The 21,683-nt window shown below is 39.8% G+C and overlaps 1 protein-coding gene across 4 annotated transcripts in view; it reads left to right on the top strand.

The window, feature by feature from the left end:
* Nucleotides 1-1,881: 1,881 nt before the first annotated feature.
* Nucleotides 1,882-21,683, top strand: part of LOC128945655 (phosphatidylinositol-binding clathrin assembly protein-like) — a 28,711-nt gene continuing 8,909 nt past the window's right edge. For 2 of the 4 annotated variants that reach the window (XM_054289439.1, XM_054289438.1), the window contains exons 1-15: nt 1,882-2,067; nt 9,518-9,660; nt 10,836-10,911; nt 11,740-11,842; nt 12,026-12,119; nt 12,224-12,335; nt 13,342-13,448; nt 14,058-14,099; nt 17,514-17,599; nt 18,659-18,782; nt 19,395-19,531; nt 19,832-19,935; nt 20,783-20,929; nt 21,372-21,431; nt 21,538-21,648. In XM_054289439.1, the coding sequence (XP_054145414.1) occupies nt 1,935-2,067; nt 9,518-9,660; nt 10,836-10,911; nt 11,740-11,842; nt 12,026-12,119; nt 12,224-12,335; nt 13,342-13,448; nt 14,058-14,099; nt 17,514-17,599; nt 18,659-18,782; nt 19,395-19,531; nt 19,832-19,935; nt 20,783-20,929; nt 21,372-21,431; nt 21,538-21,648 (1,579 nt within the window). In that variant the 5' untranslated portion in view covers nt 1,882-1,934. The remainder of the gene's footprint in view (nt 2,068-9,517; nt 9,661-10,835; nt 10,912-11,739; nt 11,843-12,025; nt 12,120-12,223; nt 12,336-13,341; nt 13,449-14,057; nt 14,100-17,513; nt 17,600-18,658; nt 18,783-19,394; nt 19,532-19,831; nt 19,936-20,782; nt 20,930-21,371; nt 21,432-21,537; nt 21,649-21,683) is intronic. The other 2 variants (XM_054289441.1, XM_054289440.1) reach the window with 1 other exon arrangement.

Raw genomic sequence — 21,683 nt, 5'->3', positions numbered from 1 at the left:
CTGCTTTAGTGCTTTTATACATGTACTGCAATAGCAAACGGTTGGTGTTGTGGCAGTCTACCCACATATTTATGGTGTATTTCACTTTAGGGATAATTTAAGCAATACAGTTTTAATCAGCACCCTAAAATATGAGTTGACTGTCAGAAGCTGCTGGATTTTTGTTTATAACACTCATAACTGCCTACTTTTTACTCTCCTTACTTTTTGTATTTTTACTTCAAAGTAAAAATAACTATTGCTGTGTTCTATCTTCTGTTTGTATGAGTGTTCACACTTATATTAGTGTACTATAAATGCAGAAGTTAAAAAAATACTCCTCTGTGGAATGGCCTGGGAAGAATGTTTGTTCTGACTGAGTAGTAGTGATGCTGCATTCTTTTGTCACAGTTTTGGGTCTGACTGGGATGGATTTTCCTCACAGGGTTGTGCTGGGTATCAGTAGCTGGAAAGGTTTTGAGAACCCACCAGTGGTTTGGCTACATGTGAGTAGTGCTCCATGGCATCCAGGCTGTGGCTTCGTCTCTTCTCCCAAGCCACAAGTGACAGGACAAGAGCAATTAGCCTTCAGTTGTGCCAGGGGAGGTTCAGATTGGACAGTATGAAAAATTTCTTCACCAAAAGGGTTGTCAAGCCCAGGAACAGGCTCCACAGGACAGTGGTGGAGTCACCAGCCCTGGAGGGATTTAAAAGCCAAGTAAATGTGGCACCGCTTGGTGACAGAGGTCTTTTCCAGCCTACAGTCCCCCTTGAAATGGGCTCAGCATGGGAGGTTGGGCTCTTTTTTTTTTTTTTTTTTTTTTTCCAGACGTTGCTTCTGAAAGTAAAGTCCGCAAGCGAAAGGAAAACTCATCACCACAAAAACTACTGTAACTGTGTCTAGCAGGTGTCCCTGCCCATGGCAGGTAGGTGGAACTAGACTATCCCAGAACTCCCTTCCACCCCAGCCCGTTGTGATCTGTGATGAAAATTTCATCTCGATCATTCCCCCGGCCCCCGCTCCGTGCCGGTGCTTGTCCCGCCGCCCCGGCCGTGAGGGCCCGTCCGTCCTTCACAGCCACCCACGAACAAAGAGCCGGCGGGCAATTCCCCGAAAGGAGGCTCAGCCAGCCGGGGAGTGGCCTCGTCCCCCGCGCAGATAGTGACAGAAACAGAGATCACAGTCTCCAGCTGTACCGGGGGAGGTTTAGCTTGGGCACTGGGAGGAATTTCTTCACAGAAAAGGTGATTAGACACTGAAATGAGCTGCCCAGGGAGGTGTTGGAGTCACCGACCCCGAAGTGTTTAGACTCAGTGCCCTGGTGTGGATGACACGGTGGTGTCGGGTCACAGCCTGGGATCAATGATCGCACAGGTCTTTTACATCCAAGCTGATTGTGTGATTTTCCGGTGCTGCGGGCAGCGAGTCACGGAGCGCCTCGGCGGGGGTGGGTCCCACCGCCCGCGGACACCTGAGGCCCGGTGTGAGGGGCGGCCTCGGCTCCTGTCCCGCTGCCGGCCCTGTCCCGCTGCCATCCCCGTTCCGTTCCGCTCCCTCTGCTCTCCCGGCCCCGACCCAACCGGGCCCCGGCCCCGCTCGGCAGCGGCGGGGCGGGAGCGGGGCGGGCGCGCGGTCACCTGACGCCGCGGCCGCCGCCATTTTGTCTGTGAGCGTAATGTGAAAGGGAAAGCCGGGGCGCACCCGCGGGCGGAGGCGGTAGCGCCGAGCGGTGCCGGGAGCCGGGCGATCACCGCCGGCGCTCCGCGGAGCAGCGGGAAGAGCCCCGGCGGCGGCGGCCGACAGGAGCCGCTGAGGCGGAGCCCCGCGAGCGCTCCTGCCGGAGGGAGCCGCCGGCGCCCTTCCTCCGGGAGGCTGCCCTCGCCCCCGGCCGCGGGGGAGCCGCCGGCCCGGCCTTGCGGGGGGAAGCGGCGGAGCCGCCGCCAGGGCCGCGGCGATGATGTCGGGACAGTCGATCACCGACCGCATCACGGCGGCGCAGCACAGCGTGACCGGCTCGGCCGTCGCCAAGGCTGTGTGCAAGGCGACGACCCACGAGGTGATGGGCCCTAAGAAGAAGCACCTGGACTGTGAGTAGGAGCCGGCCGGGTGGGCCCGGGGTTGGAGCTCCGAGCCCGGGGCAGCCCGTCGGGCACGGCCGGGGGACAGGGGAAAGCCGGCCGCTTGCACTGGAGCGGGTACCGGGTAAATCTGGGTGGACGTGACTGGTGTGGTCCACAGAACTTATTTTGCACGTGGAGGGAGCGAGGTTTGTAACACCTGGTCACGCCCGGGGAGCAAAAATATTCCAAGCTTATGAGCTGTTCCCGCTGAGAGCTGCTTAGCTCTTGTGCTCTGCATACAGTGGTGCTTGTTAATCCGACACCTGGGGAAAAGGTGTGTTTACTGTTGCACGGCAGAATTTAATTTTTTTGAAGCACTGCTTAATCCTTCTGTGCATCCCGTGGACTACAGCCGTTTAAACATTTCGATCATTTCCTGAAATATCATAGTTTTCTGTTTTACAAATCGCGAAACGAGGTAAAAGATTAAAAGCGAGTTAAAGGGAAGGGCGTAGGTTGATCAGTGCGTTTCTTCTGGATGAGAGTATATGGCTGTTAATACGTTTAAACTAAGTATGTTAAAACCTCTTTGTCTGTACCAAAAGATGCAGAGTTACCCCTGAAATCTACAGAAGCGTCAGTGTTGTTGCCTCGCTTTAGTAACAGAGTAGCAATTGGAGTTCCTGTCTGATTGCTCAAAAGTGCACAAACCTTGTACATTCTGTAGCAAACCCGCTCTGCAGCTTGTGAAAGCGAAATAAGTGCGTGCGTTTCCATTAAAGAGAGGAAAAAAGGCTTGAAGCCTTTTGCTAGTTTCTTCAAAGCAGACAGGTAGTTTTGCAGGATTCATGCAAGCTGATGGTGCTAAAGGTGCTGCTGGTTCAGGCTCTCACAGAAGCCTTCTGGGTTATATTGTTTGAGGATAGTTGGGATGTGTGACCCTGTGACACTGGTCTGCTCCTACTGACTTGTGCGAGAGCTTTTGGTGTGGATCAAACAGTTAAAACCAGCCAAATATATATTTCATTTGTTACTGATCTGAATGGGTGGCATCCAGCTACAGTAGTGAACACTGCAGCTATTGTGTTGAAATGAAAAGCTTAAAAACTGGGTAACTGACAGTTTGTTTTCTAAAGATACCTTTTTGAGGTTACCTTATTTCTTCTGGTCTTGTGTTCTGCCTGTGGTACAAGTTCAGTGAGGTAACCTTTGAGTCCAGAAATGGCAACATAACAGGAAGCCAGAAAGTGGTGACAGCTTGCTCAATAGTTTGAAAGGTTCTGAATCCTAAAAAAGGTAGTGTGTTGTTTGAAAATACTATTGAAATAATGTCATCAGCTATAAGTCACCCTTACAAAATAAGGAAATGGAAACATGGAGCAATTCTTAACTTGGGAATACCATAAACTGGTACTGCCTTTTGACTAACAAGTTCCTTTTGCTCCCAGGCTGTTTGGAGCTGTCAGTCAGTCTCCTGACAGTCCCCTTCTGTGCCATGTGAGTTCTGTACTCTGGTGTAATTAATTTGCTCAGACTTTGGCCTAAGACAGACAAAAATCTTAGTATCACTTGGTATCTGAAAGAGAGGAATGCTTTAGAGGTGGCGTAGGGAAAAAAAGATGTGAAATATGGTACCTTAAATATGTCTGAAAGGGTTTAAGAATTCCCAGTGAACATATTCCTGTCTTCATTGAGCCTACCCAGGCACTGCTTTGCAAACATCTGCAACCCTTTGAGTGGCATTTTTATTTTTTCACTCGACACAAGACTTGTATTAAATGTGAGCGGGTAGATACAAAATACAGCAATCTCTGGAAAAAAAATCATACAGTATGTTTTTCCAAGATACAGTGCAAGTACTTCCCAATTTAAGTACATTATGAAGGAAAACATAGCTTGGATTTAAGGTAAAACTCTGGTAGTTGTACTCTGGTCACTATGTGTGTGTGCCATTCAAAATGCCACACCATCTGGTATTATTTGTAATTGCTGCTCAGGAAAAAGCTTCACCAGGAACAATTTTTTGAGAGTTGCTGCAGTTGTATCAGGGATTGTGGAGGAGTATCAGTTTGTGCCCTCTGTTCAGATTAATTCTTAAAATCCCCTTACTGCCAAGTTTCCTCAGCAAGAAAAACTGTGGTATTTCAATATAGATTTTTACAGAAAGGTGTTACATATCCAGTGTCTGTGAGTATTTAAGAGTCTTGTGGTTTATCTGACTACTAACTGCTGAGCAGTATAGTCATATTTTACTTCAAGAATGAAAAAACACCCACAAAAAATCCACCCCAAAAACCTAAGCAATGTCAATGGGCATACTTGGGGATTTACCTTTTAAAGTAGGTCATGGTGTCCTAAATAAGTAAACAGATCTATTTCTGTAGTATTTTGTAATATTTTCAAATAATATAAAATGTTCTATAGAGGCTGATAGTGGAGCACCTGAAGGCCTTGTCTCTTCTTTCCTGGTGACAGCTCTGTCACTCCCTCAGCCCTCAGAGTCTGGGTTACAGCAGAGCAGGGCTCTTACACCTTTGGAGGCAAACATCCTCTTGTCTAACCACTGAAGAATCACAAGAAAAAACAATAAATTAAAGCTGTAGCCAAGCTGTAACTGGCTGAGTAGACTTGTGTGTAGACCAAAACTTGGAAAAAACAAACCCCTAAATTAATTGCAGCTTAAACTTTTAAATTAACACAGTAATGAAAAAACAGCTTCTGTTTAAGTTGTATACAACCCATTAAAGAAGCACAGGGGAGGGCAAGGTAGTTAATGTTGTTAATCAAAACTTAAAACTCCCATATGTATACAAGCTTTGGAAACCTTCTAAGAAGTGCTAATTCTGGCTCTGTCATTCTGGTGCTGCCCATTCTTTCTTTTGGCAACCTGAGCTTTTGTCTGTCAACTGAATGCTGATGCAGTGTGGTTCTTGCAGAGATGTGCAAGTTGTGATACAGAACAAAGGCATTTTTTTGATCCTTTACACAGACCAGTGGCTGTCATTCATTTGAAGTTCTTTAGCAATTTGTGAAGTTTTTCAGCACAATAATTGAACAGAAAAAAGAGTTAATATTGTGGGGATCTATAAATGGGGGTTGTATATAGCTTTTCTTAAAACATTATGGGCTGTCTGTCCTGTGTCCTTGTTTAGTGGGGGAGTGGGACACAACAGCTGAGTTGCTTTGCTTCTGGTAAAGCAACTCAAAATTCAGATTTAGCTGTTATAAAATAACTGAAATTTAAAGATTGCTCTCAGACATGCACTATGAGCAAACAAGGGCAAAACAATGTTTGTAACAGTTGAATGCTGTCTTTTAAGTCTTCCAGCAAAAATTGTTACGTTCCTTGGCTACACTGAGAAAGTTGGCTGAAGTGACTCTGATGTTTTACATTTTTGTAATGTGCCATCCATGATGCAACTTTCTAGAAGAAAATGTATTTTTTTAAGACTGCTGGGACTGAGGAAAATGGTCTTAGCTCTTATATCTGTCTTAAAGCAGTTTCAGTCCTGTGACAAAATGAAAGAAATACATGAATATTAAACTATTATGGTTGCCTTTATCTTATGTATTTACAGCTCTCTTGAGAGAGATTCCTGACTCAAGAAAATTATGGCTTTTCCTATTACTTAAAAGTTGAAGAGTATGCCAGTTTTTTTCTGAGATTTTTCCAAAAACCTGATGTATATATATTTTATTTTGTTTTTAATATCTGGATTTATGCTGCTCTCTGAAGAGCTGTATAGCTTCATAGATGATGTGCCAGTATTTCAGATGAGTTGTGGAAAAGAAATACTAAGCATTCTTCTAGGCAGTAAGATACTCAGAGCTCTTTCAGGCTGCTTGAAAAACCCCTATGGTACTCTTCTGGTTTAAAGCTGTTAGATTTATTATTTTATTTTATTTTCATTTTTCTTTTTTCTTTTTTTTTTTCCCTGTGTGATGTTAACATGTCTCTAAATTCCATTCTAGAAATAGGACTGCAGTTTCACTTGCAGTTGAAATGATTCCTCTGGGTGATTGGCAAAATGCTTTGAGTTGTGAAGTGTTTATATAAGTACTGCGATAAGAAAATGAGCATCACTCACCCTGTGCATTTCATTCCCGTTTTTGCTGCCAACATCCATGTTACTGTTGCCCAGCTGTCAGTCTCTCAGGTGCATGTGTTCCTTTCTCCTTCCAGCTGTATGGGATAATCGCCTCTTCCTTCTGTGCCACCAGCTGTAATAGATCCCTGCAGTTGTCTCTGTATAGATACTCCCATTGCAGGCTTACAAGAATCATGTTAGGGAAATGGCATTTGCATTTCTTTTTATGTATCTCCATTGTAGGATTAAAATGTAATGCCAGCTTTATTTTTATTGCTAGTTGTAAAATAATACTTTTTTCAATTACCCCAAGTAGCCTTATTGAAGCTGTCTTATTTTTAAACTTGGTCTTTTGCAACACACTCTTAAGAAAGTCTGGTTTTGGCCTATAAAATGCACTGCCATTTTTTGCTCAGTTTAGTATTTCAGAGACATTTTGTTTGTCTAAGCATGTGTTCTCTCTGATATTGGTAACTGTGGTTTAAGTGCTTGGCTGTTGAAGGAGGTTTGGAATCAAAGACCAGGCTGTGCTGGGTACCCCCTGTAAAAATTGTCTTCAGGGCAGCCAGTGAGGGTTGTCCTCAGCATGGCTCGAGTGCACGGGGTGGCAGCTCACTCAGCACAGCTTGAATTAGACTCCTAGTGCCCTGCCTTTGTGGGGTGTTTCATTTTGGTTGCCTTTTGAAATGGACAGACGTGTCTTACACAGAACCGTCCACACTTGAGAATGAAACAATAACAAAAGAGCTTCTCAACTGCAGCAGAGCTCTGTCAGCTTCACTCTGTTACTCACACCTGGCAGAAGAGATCTGCATGGCTTCTTGTGGAAGTCAAACCTTTATTCTGGCATAAAACAAAACTTGTTTTATGGATGTGGGGTTTGAGGAGAGCTCTCCTGTTAGAGCACTGCATGCAGGTGTAACAGCAGGATTCCTGTCACATTGTGCCCCAGCAGCACTGTGAGAACACTCAATAGCAGTCACAGACATTATTAGAATGTGCAAAGGGTCTCCCAGTGTTAGCATCACCTTGGGGCCTGCTGGAACATCTGCTGGGAGACCTTAGCTTGAGGGAAGGTGACAGGACTGAAATCTCTGGGGAGCACTGGCAAAATATGAATGAAAATACCTCGGCTAGCTTGACTGGAGAGCAGCAAGATTTTGGTTTTTAACCTGGATCTTCCTTCTAGTTCCATCTGTTATTTAATAAGCACATTTAATATTGAAAAATCTTCAGTGAAAAATTTGACTTGCTTACTGGTTATGTGAAGCAAAAGGACTTTGTGCTGAATTAATATTTTTGATAAGCTGTGTGGTCTTTGACCTCAGCAGATCAATGGAATTTCTTTAACTCTTACCTAGTTTTATAGGTATTGCTCTTGAAAGAGTCTGTGAGATTTTTTTGGTTGGCTGGTTTTAATAAACTGAGAGTAGGACTTTTAATAGTCCTGTAACATTTCTGTGTGGGGTACAGACACATCAGCTGCTGCTCTTAGATACTGCTCAGTATTTTCCATGTATTTCTATAATACCTGATTAGAAACTGATTGGATTCAGGAAGACTTAGTTGCCTTAGTATGTTTTGAGATAACTACTTAGAAATGACACAACAAGATCCTCATTCAATTGATGAGGCTGTTGCTTCATTATATGGGGCAATAATTGCCTATAGACTGTTTGGACTTCTGGGTTAAAGTACTTGTTAATTTGACAGAGCATCTGATGGTGGTATAACCATGAATAGAGAGCAGTAGCTAACAAATTGCTTGGGTTTTGAGAAAGTTCACATTTGTAAATATTGGACTATTTGAATACTACTCAGCAATAAGGTTTTGATGTATAGCTTACTTAAAGATGCTTTCTGGTGTTCTTCTTTTTGTGCAGCTATTTCAGCATTTTTGTGTGTTGCTAATAAGAGTGAAAATTTTCATCCCACCTTCTATGTTTTGTACATACTTGGAAATCTCTGACATCTGAATGAAATTACTAATTTATTATAACTTGCATTTTATAGCTTTTTACCTTGATGAGATACTAAAATTCTTTATTAAAATTACTCTGGTTATTAAACTATTTTAAACAGCAATTCTTAATCTAAACACTTTGTCTTAATAAACCAATCTTTGGTTCAAGTCCATCTGTAATATACTCTGTGCACTAGAAAGATAGAAATTTTAAGTGCAGTATTTCTGTGAAGTATTTTGTCCTAAATTATCAATGTGTGAGCTCTAAGTTGACATTTCAAATGCTTCTGATGACACTCTGTGCTCTGTGTGCTGCAGTTGGCTGTTTCAGTGGTGCCAGCACCTCGGAGCTCTCAGCTGCTGCCCAGGCCCTGCCCTCCTCCAGCTCCTCATCCAGACAAGCTGCTCAAACAGCACTGGGCTCTGCTACCCACGGGCTGCTCACAGGCTCAGCTTCAATGAGAGGCCACAAAGGAAGCTTTTCTAACCAAATGTTTGTTTTACTGGCCTTGCCCAGTCCTTAGGGTGTACTTTGATCACACCTGAGCCAAATTTAGCACAGAGAGAGAAGAAATGTCTGATGTGCATGTCTTGAGGGGTTTAGAGTAGTCCTGGGTTCAGTTCTCTGCTCTTTTCTCAGCAAGTGCCTTCTGTAGCCTTCTCAGGCAAGGGCTCTTCCCATGTGTGTGCTGGAGCCTGCCCTGGTTTTGTGCTAGATCTCAGGCAAAGTCTTGAACCTCTCTGTCTCTGACCTCCCAAGTTAATGTTCTACTATTGAGTTTGTTGTCAGTCTAGGACACAAAGAGCTTTTTTGTATGAAAGCCTGAGACCTACCATGATCCATCACAAATAGTAGGCTTGTGATCAGGTGTTTTTAAGTGGAAGGGTGCATAGATGCAAATTCTTGCTCTTAATTCTTACAGAAAAGAGGCATATTTTACAGATTCATAGCATCTCATTGCCATCATGTGTGAGTACTCAGGCTTAGGTGGGAGTGGCAGGGTTGTGCTGCCTGTTGATCTCCTGAGGTTGGGATGTCTCAGCTTTTTGTTTCTTCTCAGATTTTCGTTTTTTTGGTTAGATGGAATGGCCTCGAGCATTGAGCATCCCGAAGGTCACACGTCCACCCAGCTCACACTGGCTTTCAGAGACTAATTTGGGCTCCATTTTAATGGAACAGGTTATTTATTGATGAGATATTGGGACTCCATAAAATTATTGAAATGCCTTTGAAGTTCATACTTGGAGTGTTCCAGTAAAATGTAGTGAATCTGAGCAAGGACTGTAAAGGACCTCAATTATTTCTTAAACAACTGAAGTTAATGCTTCCAGTATGAATTCTCAATGTAAAAACCACAAAATAACATGTTGATCCTCTGAGCATGTAATTCATTGTAATGCTTTGATTTTTTTTCCTTTAATTTAGATCTAATACAGTGCACAAATGAAATGAATGTGAATATTCCACAGTTGGCAGATACACTCTTTGAGAGAACTGCAAACAGTAGCTGGGTTGTAGTGTTCAAAGCTCTAATTACAACACACCACCTCATGATGTATGGAAATGAGGTAAGACATGATTTATTCTCTTAAAACCTACTAGACAGCTTTTAAAAAATTGTCTCAATCTGTAAAGCATTAGATATGTACTTCAGTTTTTCAAAGACTTTGTTTTTCCTCTGCTGATAGCTGTAAACTATTTCTCCAGAAGAAAAAAAATACTCCTTCATTATTTCAATACCAAAATATATCAGTGTTTGCAGTTTACCTGCAGGTATCTGGGTTGGTCTGTGAGGGAATAATGAGTGACCTTTAAGGCTTGAAAGACTTCTGATGAGCTTTACTTCATTAGGGTAGTGCTTATCAGTAAGAGCACAGCAGAAGAGTCTTGTTAGCTCTCTGTAAATGTGCAGCCAACCTAATAACTGATAAGAAGGAATACTTGGTAAAGGGGAGAGGAATATGGTGACTAGAATATTTGATCTTGCAAGACGTCATCTAATGGACTGAGTCTTCATATGTTGTTGCTGTTAGCATTCCTCTGAAGCACTGTTCTACTGCGTTTAATTCACCTAAATTATTTCATCACAATTTATTAAAAGCTTCCTAGTCAATAACATGGAGTTAGGAATGTGGCCTCTCTTGCACAAGCCTTATGTTAAAAGCTGAACTTTGGTCAGGTAACAGTCCTGAACCTGTGTGTGGTCACTGACCTAAGAAATGATTGTTCACCACTGGTAACACTGAAGTGACAATTCTTAGAAGTGCTTTCCAGCCATTAACCTGCTGTGAAAGCTTGGTGTTCCTCCTCTCTGCCAAGCTCTGTGAACTTGATAGAAATGACCTGTAAAACAGAGTGTGCTCTTCACACTGCAGCAGCTGAGCTGCAGCAAACTTCAGGAGCCTGGGTTATGCAAGTAGTATTTTTGTTTTCTGTTTTCCAGCTTGGCTGTTCTAAAGTACAAAATTAACTAGGCAGCTTCCTCTAGGATTATCTGTATTTTATTCATGAGCAGTGATGTCTCTTTGTTTAGTTTAAATTTATAGTTCTGCCAAATAGAGTTTTGGACGTCAGAAGCTTTGCCAATGAGTATTTAGGTTTTCCTCCAATTTTTCCCCCTTTTGACTAATTTCTATTGTTCATGGAGGTTACAAGAAACAGTTACAAAGTAAGTGTAGTTTGTAAAATGCTTCTGTGTTTTGACTCACAACAATTACATTCTCCATTTTTTCTTCCCCAACAGCGCTTTATCCAGTATCTTGCATCCCGGAACACTTTGTTCAACCTAAATAACTACCTGGACAAAAGTGCCATGCAGGGTAAGGATCTTTCACTGAAGGAGATTGCTCTACTCCTTTTTCTCTGTCATGGTGCATGCATTGATGCACACTAGCAGCTAAATGACATTTAAGTGGAAGGCTGGTTTGATTTTTATTGTGTGAGACACCAAAGAATGTCCAGCCAAGAATGTAGACATAGGTAAAGTGACATTGAGTTAGCTAGGTGAGTACTAGAAATCTGTCTGTAATGTTTGCAGCATTGCACACACAGCTGTAAATTTTATAAAGTGAGCTCTTAATGCTCATTAGAATAAACCTGATGAATTACCAGTACCATAATAATTTTTGTTGTTGCATTTTAAAGACTCAGCAGTAAATATTTACTCTTAAGGTGCATGGAATGGTAACTAAGATGTGCTGTATAAATAGGGAGAACTTCTTCAAATTTCTGATAAGTCCTTTAATTACTTGCTAGTAAAAACATTTTTAGGTTTTTATGTGGGTTTTGAGAGATGGCAGATAAGTTACCAACCTCTTCAGCATTTTACTAGGAATACATTTTCATTCTAATTTCAAGTACATTTTAACAAGAACTGCTTGGTGCTTGCCTAATCTTTCATGCTCAGTTCTTGTCTAATATCTTAATGTGTTTAGGTGTTTATTCTCATAATTGCACCAAATGCTTTCCTAATCTTAGCCACTTGGGAAGAAACTAATGTCTCATCTCAAGGTCCTGGAAAGTGCCTAGGAAGGACTTTTTATGCAAGCTGACGTAAAATAGGCTAGTAGGAGAACAGTTCTTGAAAAGAACTGAAAAACTTCAGTTTTCCTTTCAAAATATCTAATTTACAAATGCTTAACTTCTAGGCTATGATATGTCTACCTTCATTAGGCGATACAGCAGATACTTGAATGAAAAAGCACTTTCATATAGACTTGTAGCAGTTGACTTCACCAAAATGAAAAGAGGGTAAGACTACTCTGCTACTTGTGTTTGACCCTTCCTGTTGCAGGGGGTGGGACAAGGAGGAACACAGTTGTTCCTGAACTTGCCATAGAATGGTGCTCTTTTGGCCCTTGGAAGCAGTGTTGAAACAATACAATGTGTGCTGAGATCTCTATATCTTATAAATGTATGTCCTTTACTCTGTAGGATAGATGGAGTGATGAGAACTATGAATCCTGAAAAGCTTCTGAAAACCCTTCCAATCATACAGAACCAGCTTGATGCACTCCTTGATTTTGATGTAAGTACTTTAAGCTCAGTGTTAAGTAACATCCTCTCACTTTGAAGTGAGAGTTTCATTATTTTGTTAAATACTAATTTACTTTCTCATTGCTTTCTACACAGGCAAATCCAAATGAACTAACAAATGGTGTTATAAATGCTGCCTTTATGCTCCTCTTTAAAGATTCCATTAGACTTTTTGCAGCATACAATGAGGGGATTATTAATCTTTTAGGTATGTGAGAATTTCTTTAGCTTTTAATTTTGTGAAAGATATTGAAAAAACTAAAGAACATAGACAATTTATTACTTCAGTTTCTTAATAAATTTTCTTTGCTTTGTTGCTGTTAAATGAAGCCTGTCTTAGTTTTAGTGACCAGGAGCATAGGCTTACACATCCACTTCTACCTGGAAGAATGCATATTGAAACAGAAAGTGAAAGGAGAGGGTGATTGGTGAGACTGAAACAAAAATGCCATGAAAGTGCAATGGATAACCTTTGCAATTGGACTGTAAAGGTTTGGTGAGATATGTGGTGTTTTGAGTATTTAATATACTCACAGTATGGTTGAATTCTGTTTTCCTGTTCTTTCTTTAAAACTTGACTGGTACGTGAATCTGCCTGAGCTGATCAGATGAAATTGAGGGTTTTTCTAAAAGGGTGATAAGCTCCTAGCAAAGCCTTTTCATTACTATTTAAGCAAGTTTATGAATGAAGCCATCAGTTTGTTCTGTTAATCCATTAAGTTTTACACAGTGCCATATTTGTAAGTATATAGAGCAGAACCATAAAAAGTAAAAGATGTGGTTGATGCTCCTTTGGGTAGGTCAGTTCAGTATACATTTGATACTTCAGTATCAAAATGTATTGATACAGGGTCTAAAAATGTAAATAAATACCAGGAAAAATTTCAAATTATAAAATAATTTGTCTCATTGCTAGCTTTTAGAAAAAAAGCTGACTTTGTGAAAATATTCACCATAATACCTAATTTAACAATATGCACTGATTCACATCCATGTTTAATAAAAATTTGCATTATAGTCTAACACAGTGAAACAGAAAAATCAGTGACTTATTATAAAAGGTTTCAGTTATTCCTATAAGCTTGAATACCTGAATAGCTTTGAGTTACTACTGTCCTGTTACTGAACTTTGTGTCAAATTAACTTTTAAAACACTGTGTCAGCTTTTTCCCCGAGAGGATATTATCTTACAAGAGTTTTATTTGCATCCTCAGAAAGATATTTTGATATGAAGAAGAACCAGTGCAAAGAAGGCTTGGATATTTACAAAAAATTTCTAGCCAGAATGACCAAATTGTCAGAGTTCCTCAAAGTAGCAGAGGTAAATAAATCTATGTGTATGGAAAGGATATAATTTAACTGTCTGTATTGGTACACAATGAATATTCACAGAAACAGCTTGAAACAGATTGTTTAACTTCACTCTAGAAGGAAGTTTTCTAGAGATTAGATATTTTAAAGATTGTATATGCTTGTTAACATGGAGTGGGATTCTTGGGTATATCCTTTTTATTAGCCAGACCACATAGTCAACTTTCTGAAGTATCATTATAAATTTTATGAATGCTCCAGAATGTATAAACTGGTTATTACAGTCTATTTAAAGATATTTATAGGGATCTCCTTTACTGTAAGTACTTAAAAATTGATAACTAGTTCCAGTAAGCAATGTGGCTGTTTCTAATGCTTCTAGCAGGCTTTTCTGCCTGAAAGTTAGGCTGGATGAAAAGCTGAGTTTGCCTTGAGATGCAGTTTAATGTATTTTTGATTTCTAAGGTGTGTTCCTAGTGAAACTTGAAGCAGTTCACAAAATTATGAATATCCCTTTTTAATATGCTAGCTTCTATGTAACATTCAGACACTGCTGGTTTTTATGTTCATTGGCCCTGCATGTAGTAATGTACTTTTTTTCCTTTTTTTGTAAACCCAGCAAGTTGGAATTGATCAGGGTGACATTCCAGATCTTACTCAGGTCAGTATACATTGCATATTGATCAACCCAGTTATTTTCTTCTTTGTGTTTTTAAAGGTTGGTATGTAGCATAGTAATCTTCTTGAGGCTGTGTTCTCTCTCATGTATTTATATGTGGGAAATATGTATAGTAGCTTCTCACATGGATTAAATGTATTCAGTACTTACACTTGGCAGTTCTTAAGGAGATTTTTTGGTTGTTTAAAGCAATAAAACCCACAGAAAATAATATTTTTCAAGAACTTCTGGTTTTTATCACAGAGGATTCCCTGGCAAGTGAGCAGAAGTATCTTCCATGCCTAGAGGAAAGCCTTCTATTTCATTCCAATGTCTTCCAACACCCTGAAAGATGACAGTGAGCTGGTTCAGTTGAAATTTTTTTTCTGTCCCCTTAAGTCTGAGGAATAAATTTTATGTTTCTATATCAGCTCTTAATGCTGGCTTTGATTTTATTCAGTAGTATGAGGGACATTTGCCATGCAGGTTGTGTGCTGGAAAACTCAGTCTGAAAGGTGGAATGCAGGGAAGCATCTTCCAGTGAGGATAAACTGAGGGGCAGAAGGGAGGTGAGAAAATGCTTTGACCTGGTGAACAGGAAACACTGATAGTGCACAGAGGTCAGTAAGATAATTCTTTGTGAGTCCCTTCAGTTTATAGGGATGTTTTATTTCTCTCCTAGGGCCAGCCCAACAGAGCAGTGTGTTTGTAATTATTTCTGTAGCACAGAGTAACCTGCAGGGTGCAATAAACAGCCTGAGGAGACTTGGGCACAAACTGCAGTGCCTTAGAGCTGAGTACTGGAGCTGTTGGAGTGCAGTCAGTGACAAACTAACAGTCCAATGTGTAATGTTTGAACAGTCACATCTAATCCTATACTAGCTTCTTGAAATTCAATTTCATGGGCTAACTGTGAAAAATGTATCTAGTGTGAAGATTTGCCTAACCTTAATCAGTGTCTTTTTAGTATGGAAATCAAACCCAAGCCACAAACTCCCATTGTCAGTGGTGTTCATTACTGCCTACAGTATGATTTCCATCTGAAATCAAGCATGCTTCAAAGCACAGATCTCGAATGCTTGCTCCTAGCATTTAATATTAATGACTTTAAGAACTTGCCTATGTGGTAAAAAGGAGGTATGACTGAAACCATCAGGGTGAGGGCAGGTAATGACTGAAAACAGGAGTTTGAAGTTTTCTGTTGCTGTTTGATCTTAGCGTCATACTTTGTCTTTTGATTAGTACTGCAGTATTCAGCTGGGCTGTATTATGCTAATCACATTATACTGAAGTTATTTATACCTCACTGGGTTAGTGTGCACTTGGCCACTTAATTGGGTCATTAAAAGGCTCTTGAAAGCAAGTGGGTTTTTTTATTTACTAGGAATAGGGGTATTTAACTTCATTTTGCTGCTTTTTTTTAATCTGAAACTTTCAGTGAGAAAATACTTAATATCTACTGTGCCCACAATGTTTTATTTCTAATAGCTCAGCTGTTTTGTTGTAAGAGCACTTACATGAGAGAAGCAATTCTGAGCTGGTGGTAGACCTCAGCATCCTGTGCATTTTGGCAATTTCAGTGCCACTATTAAACATTCCACTTAGAAAAATTTGTGGCATTTAATATGAGTTGAATAATTGTCCATCCATTTAGTGCCACTTCAAAAGGATCTGCTGTAATTTCTTAATATTGCCACTTTTGCCTGTTTCTGTGAAGAAAATTTCCTTTGTAGGTGCCCTGTTGATGTTGCTTTCTGTTAATAGCTGTTCTTGTATTTCATGAACATAACTGGGTTGTTTCCCTCTGTATGGATGTTTGTCTGTCTTGTGTTTTGGGGGGTGGGGGATGGAGGTGAATAATGAAATACAGCCTTTCTCAAGTCAGTGGCTGGATTAGCCCAGGTATAATTTCTGATATAAAACCACCCTGTTCACTCCAAGTCTGATGTTTTGTGGGCTATCTGCAGTAGTGAGCAAGTTCAGAGGAGGTTACTGGATTGTTTGGTTTAGTTCTTGTGGTTGAGGGGGTTGTTCAGAGGGTTTTAAAAAAAGTAAGTACAGAATATGCATTTCCATACAAATAAGTTTGAGTGGATTTGGGAGGAAAAAAAAATACGAGGAGAAGCTTTCTGGAATTAGGGCATGGTCTCCTGTTACTAGGATTATCTAAGCAGCTGTGCCATGCAATGCCTTTTGCAAGCTGTTGTGCCTCCTGAAAGGTAAAAGTATGGGGAGGTTTGGATTGATTGGGGTTATTTTTTGTTTTGGTTTTTTACTTGTTGTTTTGGTTTGGGCTTTTTTGTCCCTGATACCTTTCCAAAAGGTTATTTCAAAATGTCCCCCTGGGATTTAGCTGTCTGGGTCGAATGCTGAATTTATTCATGACCTGGGGTGAGGTAACTACACTGTCTTAGCTTACCTTGCTCTACTTAAGAAATAGAAGCTCAGGTCTTCAGTTTGAGACAAACATTTTTATAGGATTATTTTGATTGCTTTTTTTTTTTTTTTCCATCTCTGAATTAATCTAGCTTGAATTTGCCTTCAATGAAAGTGGGAAGGTAGAATTGTGCCCAGTATTACAAAGGGGAGCTTGCCTGCCAAAGCCTTGTGTGAATAATATTTTCCTCTTTCCAGGAAATGCCTTGTTCTAGCTTTTGGTACAGAAGGGCTAGCAAGGGCAAGTTTATTTTTCCTCCAAACAATGCCTGTTATATCTGTTCTACCTTCTGAAAGTTGGCAAGTGGTAAGAGAGGCTTAATATCTCTGAAACCCTGCCAAGTGAGGAGGACTGAGCTGGCAAATAGATTTACATTTTAGAGGTACATTCCCTTCATCTAAATCTGCAGTAGGATTTCTTTCACTTAGAATAATTGAGTTGGTTTATTGTACAGTTACATGTTGAATAGCTACTCAATCTGCAGTAGTGTCCTTGGGATCAGATTGGATTTGATTCCCTGTTTTATCAAACCTAACATCCTGCCGTTGTCAGGTCTTTCTACTGCAAGCCTTTGACTGTAAATATTTGAGTGGAGAGTGACTGAGTTTTTGTTGTTACTTGGGAAAATATATAAAAAATGCCAGGTCTTTGTCTGGGGACTTGTGTGAGTTTAAGGGAGTAGTGCTTCATCAGCTTTGGTTATTCATTTAATTCTAACACAGCAAATACTGTTGCCAAAACCAAGAATCTGACTTGCATGCCCAGAAGCAGAGCCACTGTGGGGAATCCTTCCCTCCTGCCCCTGTGATCCCACTCCTTTTAAGGAACCCCCACTGAGTAGATGGAATTTGGGTGTGTAGGATGGCAGCATTAATGATGTGTGAGATTTTGTTTGGTTTTCTCACCAACTAAAAACAATCTGTGTACTAAACAATGATGTGTTGATAGAAGCAGTGTTTTATAAATACTTTTAATTTTAGGCACCCAGCAGCTTGCTTGAGGCACTGGAACAGCATTTGGCTTCTGTGGAGGGAAAGAAAACAAAGGAAGTCTCTGCTGCCAGCAGGTGAGCACCCAATGAATTACAGCAGTGCCTGTACTTAAGATCTGCCATTGTCATTCTAACAATTTTCAGGATTCAGTCATGTGCTATTCTTGATTTTTTTATTCACTGCTGAATGTATCTTCCTAGACATATAAATGAAACATCTAGTGAGTAATAGTCTGATAGCTTAGCCACATTTGAAATGTTGGTATGTCTGCCTGTGTCTCAGATGGACTTCTGATTATGCTGTAGTAAGCCACTGAGCTGACATCTTGTATATTACTCATTTTAGCTTCTACTTTTTTGAAGTCCTTTGACTTGTAACATTTATAAGGTGTTTGGATTTTAATACTCTTCTTACCCAAGATAGGATGGTATTTATCTGAATTGTTATTATTTATATATTCATGGCCTACCTCTCAGACCATGAATTTATCTTAACCTGCTCCTAAAAGTTCTTCAGCCCCTCTTCAGAATAGCCAAATTAGTTTAGATGTGTTGTGCTGAAAGAAATTGTTATTCTTTCTGTCAAGTACAGTATCAGTATGAATGAAAATATTTCTGACTGAATAATGAGAGATCTCTTTTGGCATAGACTTCGTCCCACAGAAACTTGGTAAATATTGATAAATGTATCAGGCTGAGCTATGTTCCCAATTTACTGTCTTTCCCCTCAGATGATTTTTTTCAAGTATCTAAGGATTCACTGCCACAATATTCTGTTCCTGTGTGTAATGATGTGCTTTCTTTGCTGTTATATAGTGTACAAACAAGCTTTTTGTGCCTCTGACATTAGAATAACATTCCAGTCTAGTCTAGATAATTTAAAGAGGAAGGACTGCTGTGTTCCACATTTCCAGTTCCTACCCACTGAAACTTGAGGGAGTCACTCTGTGCAATTGTGCCTCTGTCACCAAACTGGTTTTGGTGTGTCTGCTCTTTTATGTACCAGAGGGAAGTGGTGACTAGGAAGGAGGATGACACACAACTAGATAAGGCACTTGGTGATGAAACTGTGAATGATGTATACCTGACCATGGGTTTTTTAATAATATTTTTAAAAATTCTTGCTCCCTTTAGAGCCAGTGCCCTATCCAGTGCTGTTTCCACACTTGCCAATACAGGAATGTCCTTCAGCAGGATGGATGAGAAAGAAAAGCAGCAGGCATTGGAGGAGGAGCAAGTTAGACTGCAGGCACTTAAGGTAGGATGTTTTTATCAAGTTTTGTATTCAAAGATTTCTTGTAGCTGGATAAATAGTGAATGGTGATGAAGCTTGCAAGGTGTTTTATGTGAGGAATGTGAGCTGTGTAAAACATACACCTGTGCTTTGACCGGTGCTGTAAAAATGCAGTGAACATATCTAGAAGTAGTGAGGGATGTAAACCTGAAATTAATTTAAACAAGGCTGTTACATTGCTACATTATGATTGGGTTGCACCTTGTCATACTGATTTCTGAACATCTGAATTGGACCATGAAGGGACTCATGCAGTAGGGAGATGAGCCTTCCTGAACAAAGGTCCATTGAGCTGTTTCTCTGAGTGATTGTGGAGGGAACCTGGAGTGTGTAGCTTGACTGGAAGTGATTTACTTCTAGGCAGATATGGATTAAAAACGAATTATTTAAAACATCAAGTCTCACCTTGATTTTTACATGCTTTGTTAAAACAAATACTCTAATCTCTAATTTCAGTTACTTTTCTGGTTTTAGGACTTTATAGAATTAAAATTTTCTTCTTTGAAAAGGTCGCCAGGACTGAAATGTTAACAAATTAATAGGACTAAAATGCCAGCTGTCTCTCTTACCTTTCAGGAGCAGCGATTAAGAGAAATCTCTGTAGTATCAAATTCCACTTCCACATCAGCATCCCCAAGCACTTTATCAGGAAAAAGTGTGAATACCACTGTAGCTGTTGACCTCTTTGCTGCACCAGCACCCACAACAAATAGGTGAGAGATACTTTGCTTTCCAAAAGAAACAGAAATTACTGCACTGACCTGTAGCTGCAATCAACTGCAAAACTGTGATCCTGGTTACCTCTCAGGTACCTTTTGCTGATTTTTTTTCTTGGTGTACCCACAGGAATTTTGTCAGTAAGTTCTTAATTACCAGTTTGTTGTATCACTGTTGTTGATGGGCTGCTAGCAAATAAGAGAAAATGAGATTGGTACGAGTGTTCATAAAAGCAAGAATGCAATGCCTGTTACATGTCTTTATATTATTCTCTCTGTTTCTCATTTCTTATCCAGCATGCCCAACCTTTCTAGTGATCTTTTTGATCTTCAGCCTGCATTTGTTCCAACTGTGCAAAGTACTCCAGCTATATCAACATCAGCAAGCAATGCTTGGGGAGGTGAGCTCATACCTTGATTTGACTGTCTAAATGATAAGGGAATTCTTAGAATACAAGGTTCATACTTAATTGAATCTGCATCTTAAACCTTAACTATTTTGCATCCAAACATTCATAACAAAATATGAAGTAAATCATCTGAAAATTCTGACCAACTCCTTGAACACATAGCATTAGTGTTGATGGAACAAAGGAGCAGAACTGTTCAATAAAGGGGACAGGGAGAAGAAATATAACTCAAGATCTAAGTTTAAAAACATTGGCAAATAAAACCTAAGGAGGTGTAACTGAGAAGATCCTGGAACAGTGTTTCCATTTAATTAAGCAATATTTAATATACTTCTCATTTAAAAGGTGTTGGTAATTTCAGAGTTCTTGTAAAAAAGCAGTTTCTTCACCCATCCTTCCAAAGAATGGTCAGGTTAGATGTCAGAAGTGGCTTAAATGCCAAAAGAAGGCAGTGATAACACCATAGTAAATGTTAGTATTTTAATAGGTGGAATTGATACTCTCATATGCTATTTAAAATGTAGATTATTGAAACCAAAAATGCAGTATCTAACTTCTTTGATATATGTTCTGTCATTCTCCCCCTCCCACCTTATGTCAATACTAGGATTATTTTCCCTAAACAGAGCTGTTAAGATTTTTATCTGAAACTAAAAATTTGTATCTAAGATTTGTCTTTAGATAATATCTATCTAAAATTTCTATCTAACTTTGATCATTAGGTAGAATATTTACAATTTGACTTTGTCTAGAGATTCTCATATTCAATCATTTCAGTCTGTTTTTCTTTTCCATTATTTGTACTCTGTATTCTTTCCTTCACTTCTGCATCTGAAAGGTCCTTTCTCGTCTTCAAATGGTTGTGTTGGTTCTCCACCTCATCTGGACATCTTTGACATGAAGCCAGTTGAAGAAGCTGTAAAATCTGCCACCCCTTTCATCAATTCTTCTTTTTCCTCCAAACAAACAGTGGAACTATTTAGTGGTAACAAAACCAAACCCCATGTAATTTATTTTCAAATGGAGGTGATAATGCTGATAATGTGGGCCATGTAATCTTTTTGTGGTATGTGCCAATCTTCACTTTTTATTAACAAGTGAAAATGGTGCATTAATTCCAGGTGTAGTAAATTATGTTTCCTTAAATGTTTATTTCTGTAGTTGAAATAAACTGTTATTTTGTTCTGCTTGCCCAGTCTAGACTTCCTAAGACCTGCAGCTGATATCTTTCAAACTGCAGCCTCCTTTCTCTTTTGTAATGGGGAATGCAGGAGTTACTTGGCTTTTCAAATCTGTAAAATAGAAAAAAAAAAACCTTTTTATAGTAGTAAAATTTCCTAATTTTTAACTGCAGACTTAATTGTTGGGTTCCCTCTTCCTTTTTTCTCTTTAAAACTGATCTTATTTTCTTCTCTCTTTTTGCAAAGATGATTTTAGTGGTCATAAACCAACATATGCTTCTGTGTATCATCCTGTGACTGTTGATGGTAATTGGATTTTTTTTTCTTTCCATTTTTTAAAACTTTCTGGTTTCACTAGAATGAATGATATTACTTCATGGGTGTATTTCATTACTCTGCTTTTTTTTTTCAGGTTTTCCTCTTCATTCAGCTTCTCCAAGTACTGCCTCTTCAACAATTAATGTGGACTTTGATGCTGTTTTTGGAGGAAAATCTACAGCACCAGAGTACAGGACTGCAAGTGGTAAAAACTGCCTTATGACTAATTTATACCCTACA

This window comes from Melozone crissalis, unplaced genomic scaffold (genome assembly GCF_028551555.1).
Source record: "Melozone crissalis strain CALT ecotype California unplaced genomic scaffold, PUWL_Pcris_2 ptg000068l_1, whole genome shotgun sequence".
NCBI classification, from domain to species: Eukaryota; Metazoa; Chordata; class Aves; order Passeriformes; family Passerellidae; genus Melozone; species Melozone crissalis.
Note: the sequence above shows the minus strand (reverse complement) of the source record. Positions and strands in the feature narration are given on the sequence as shown.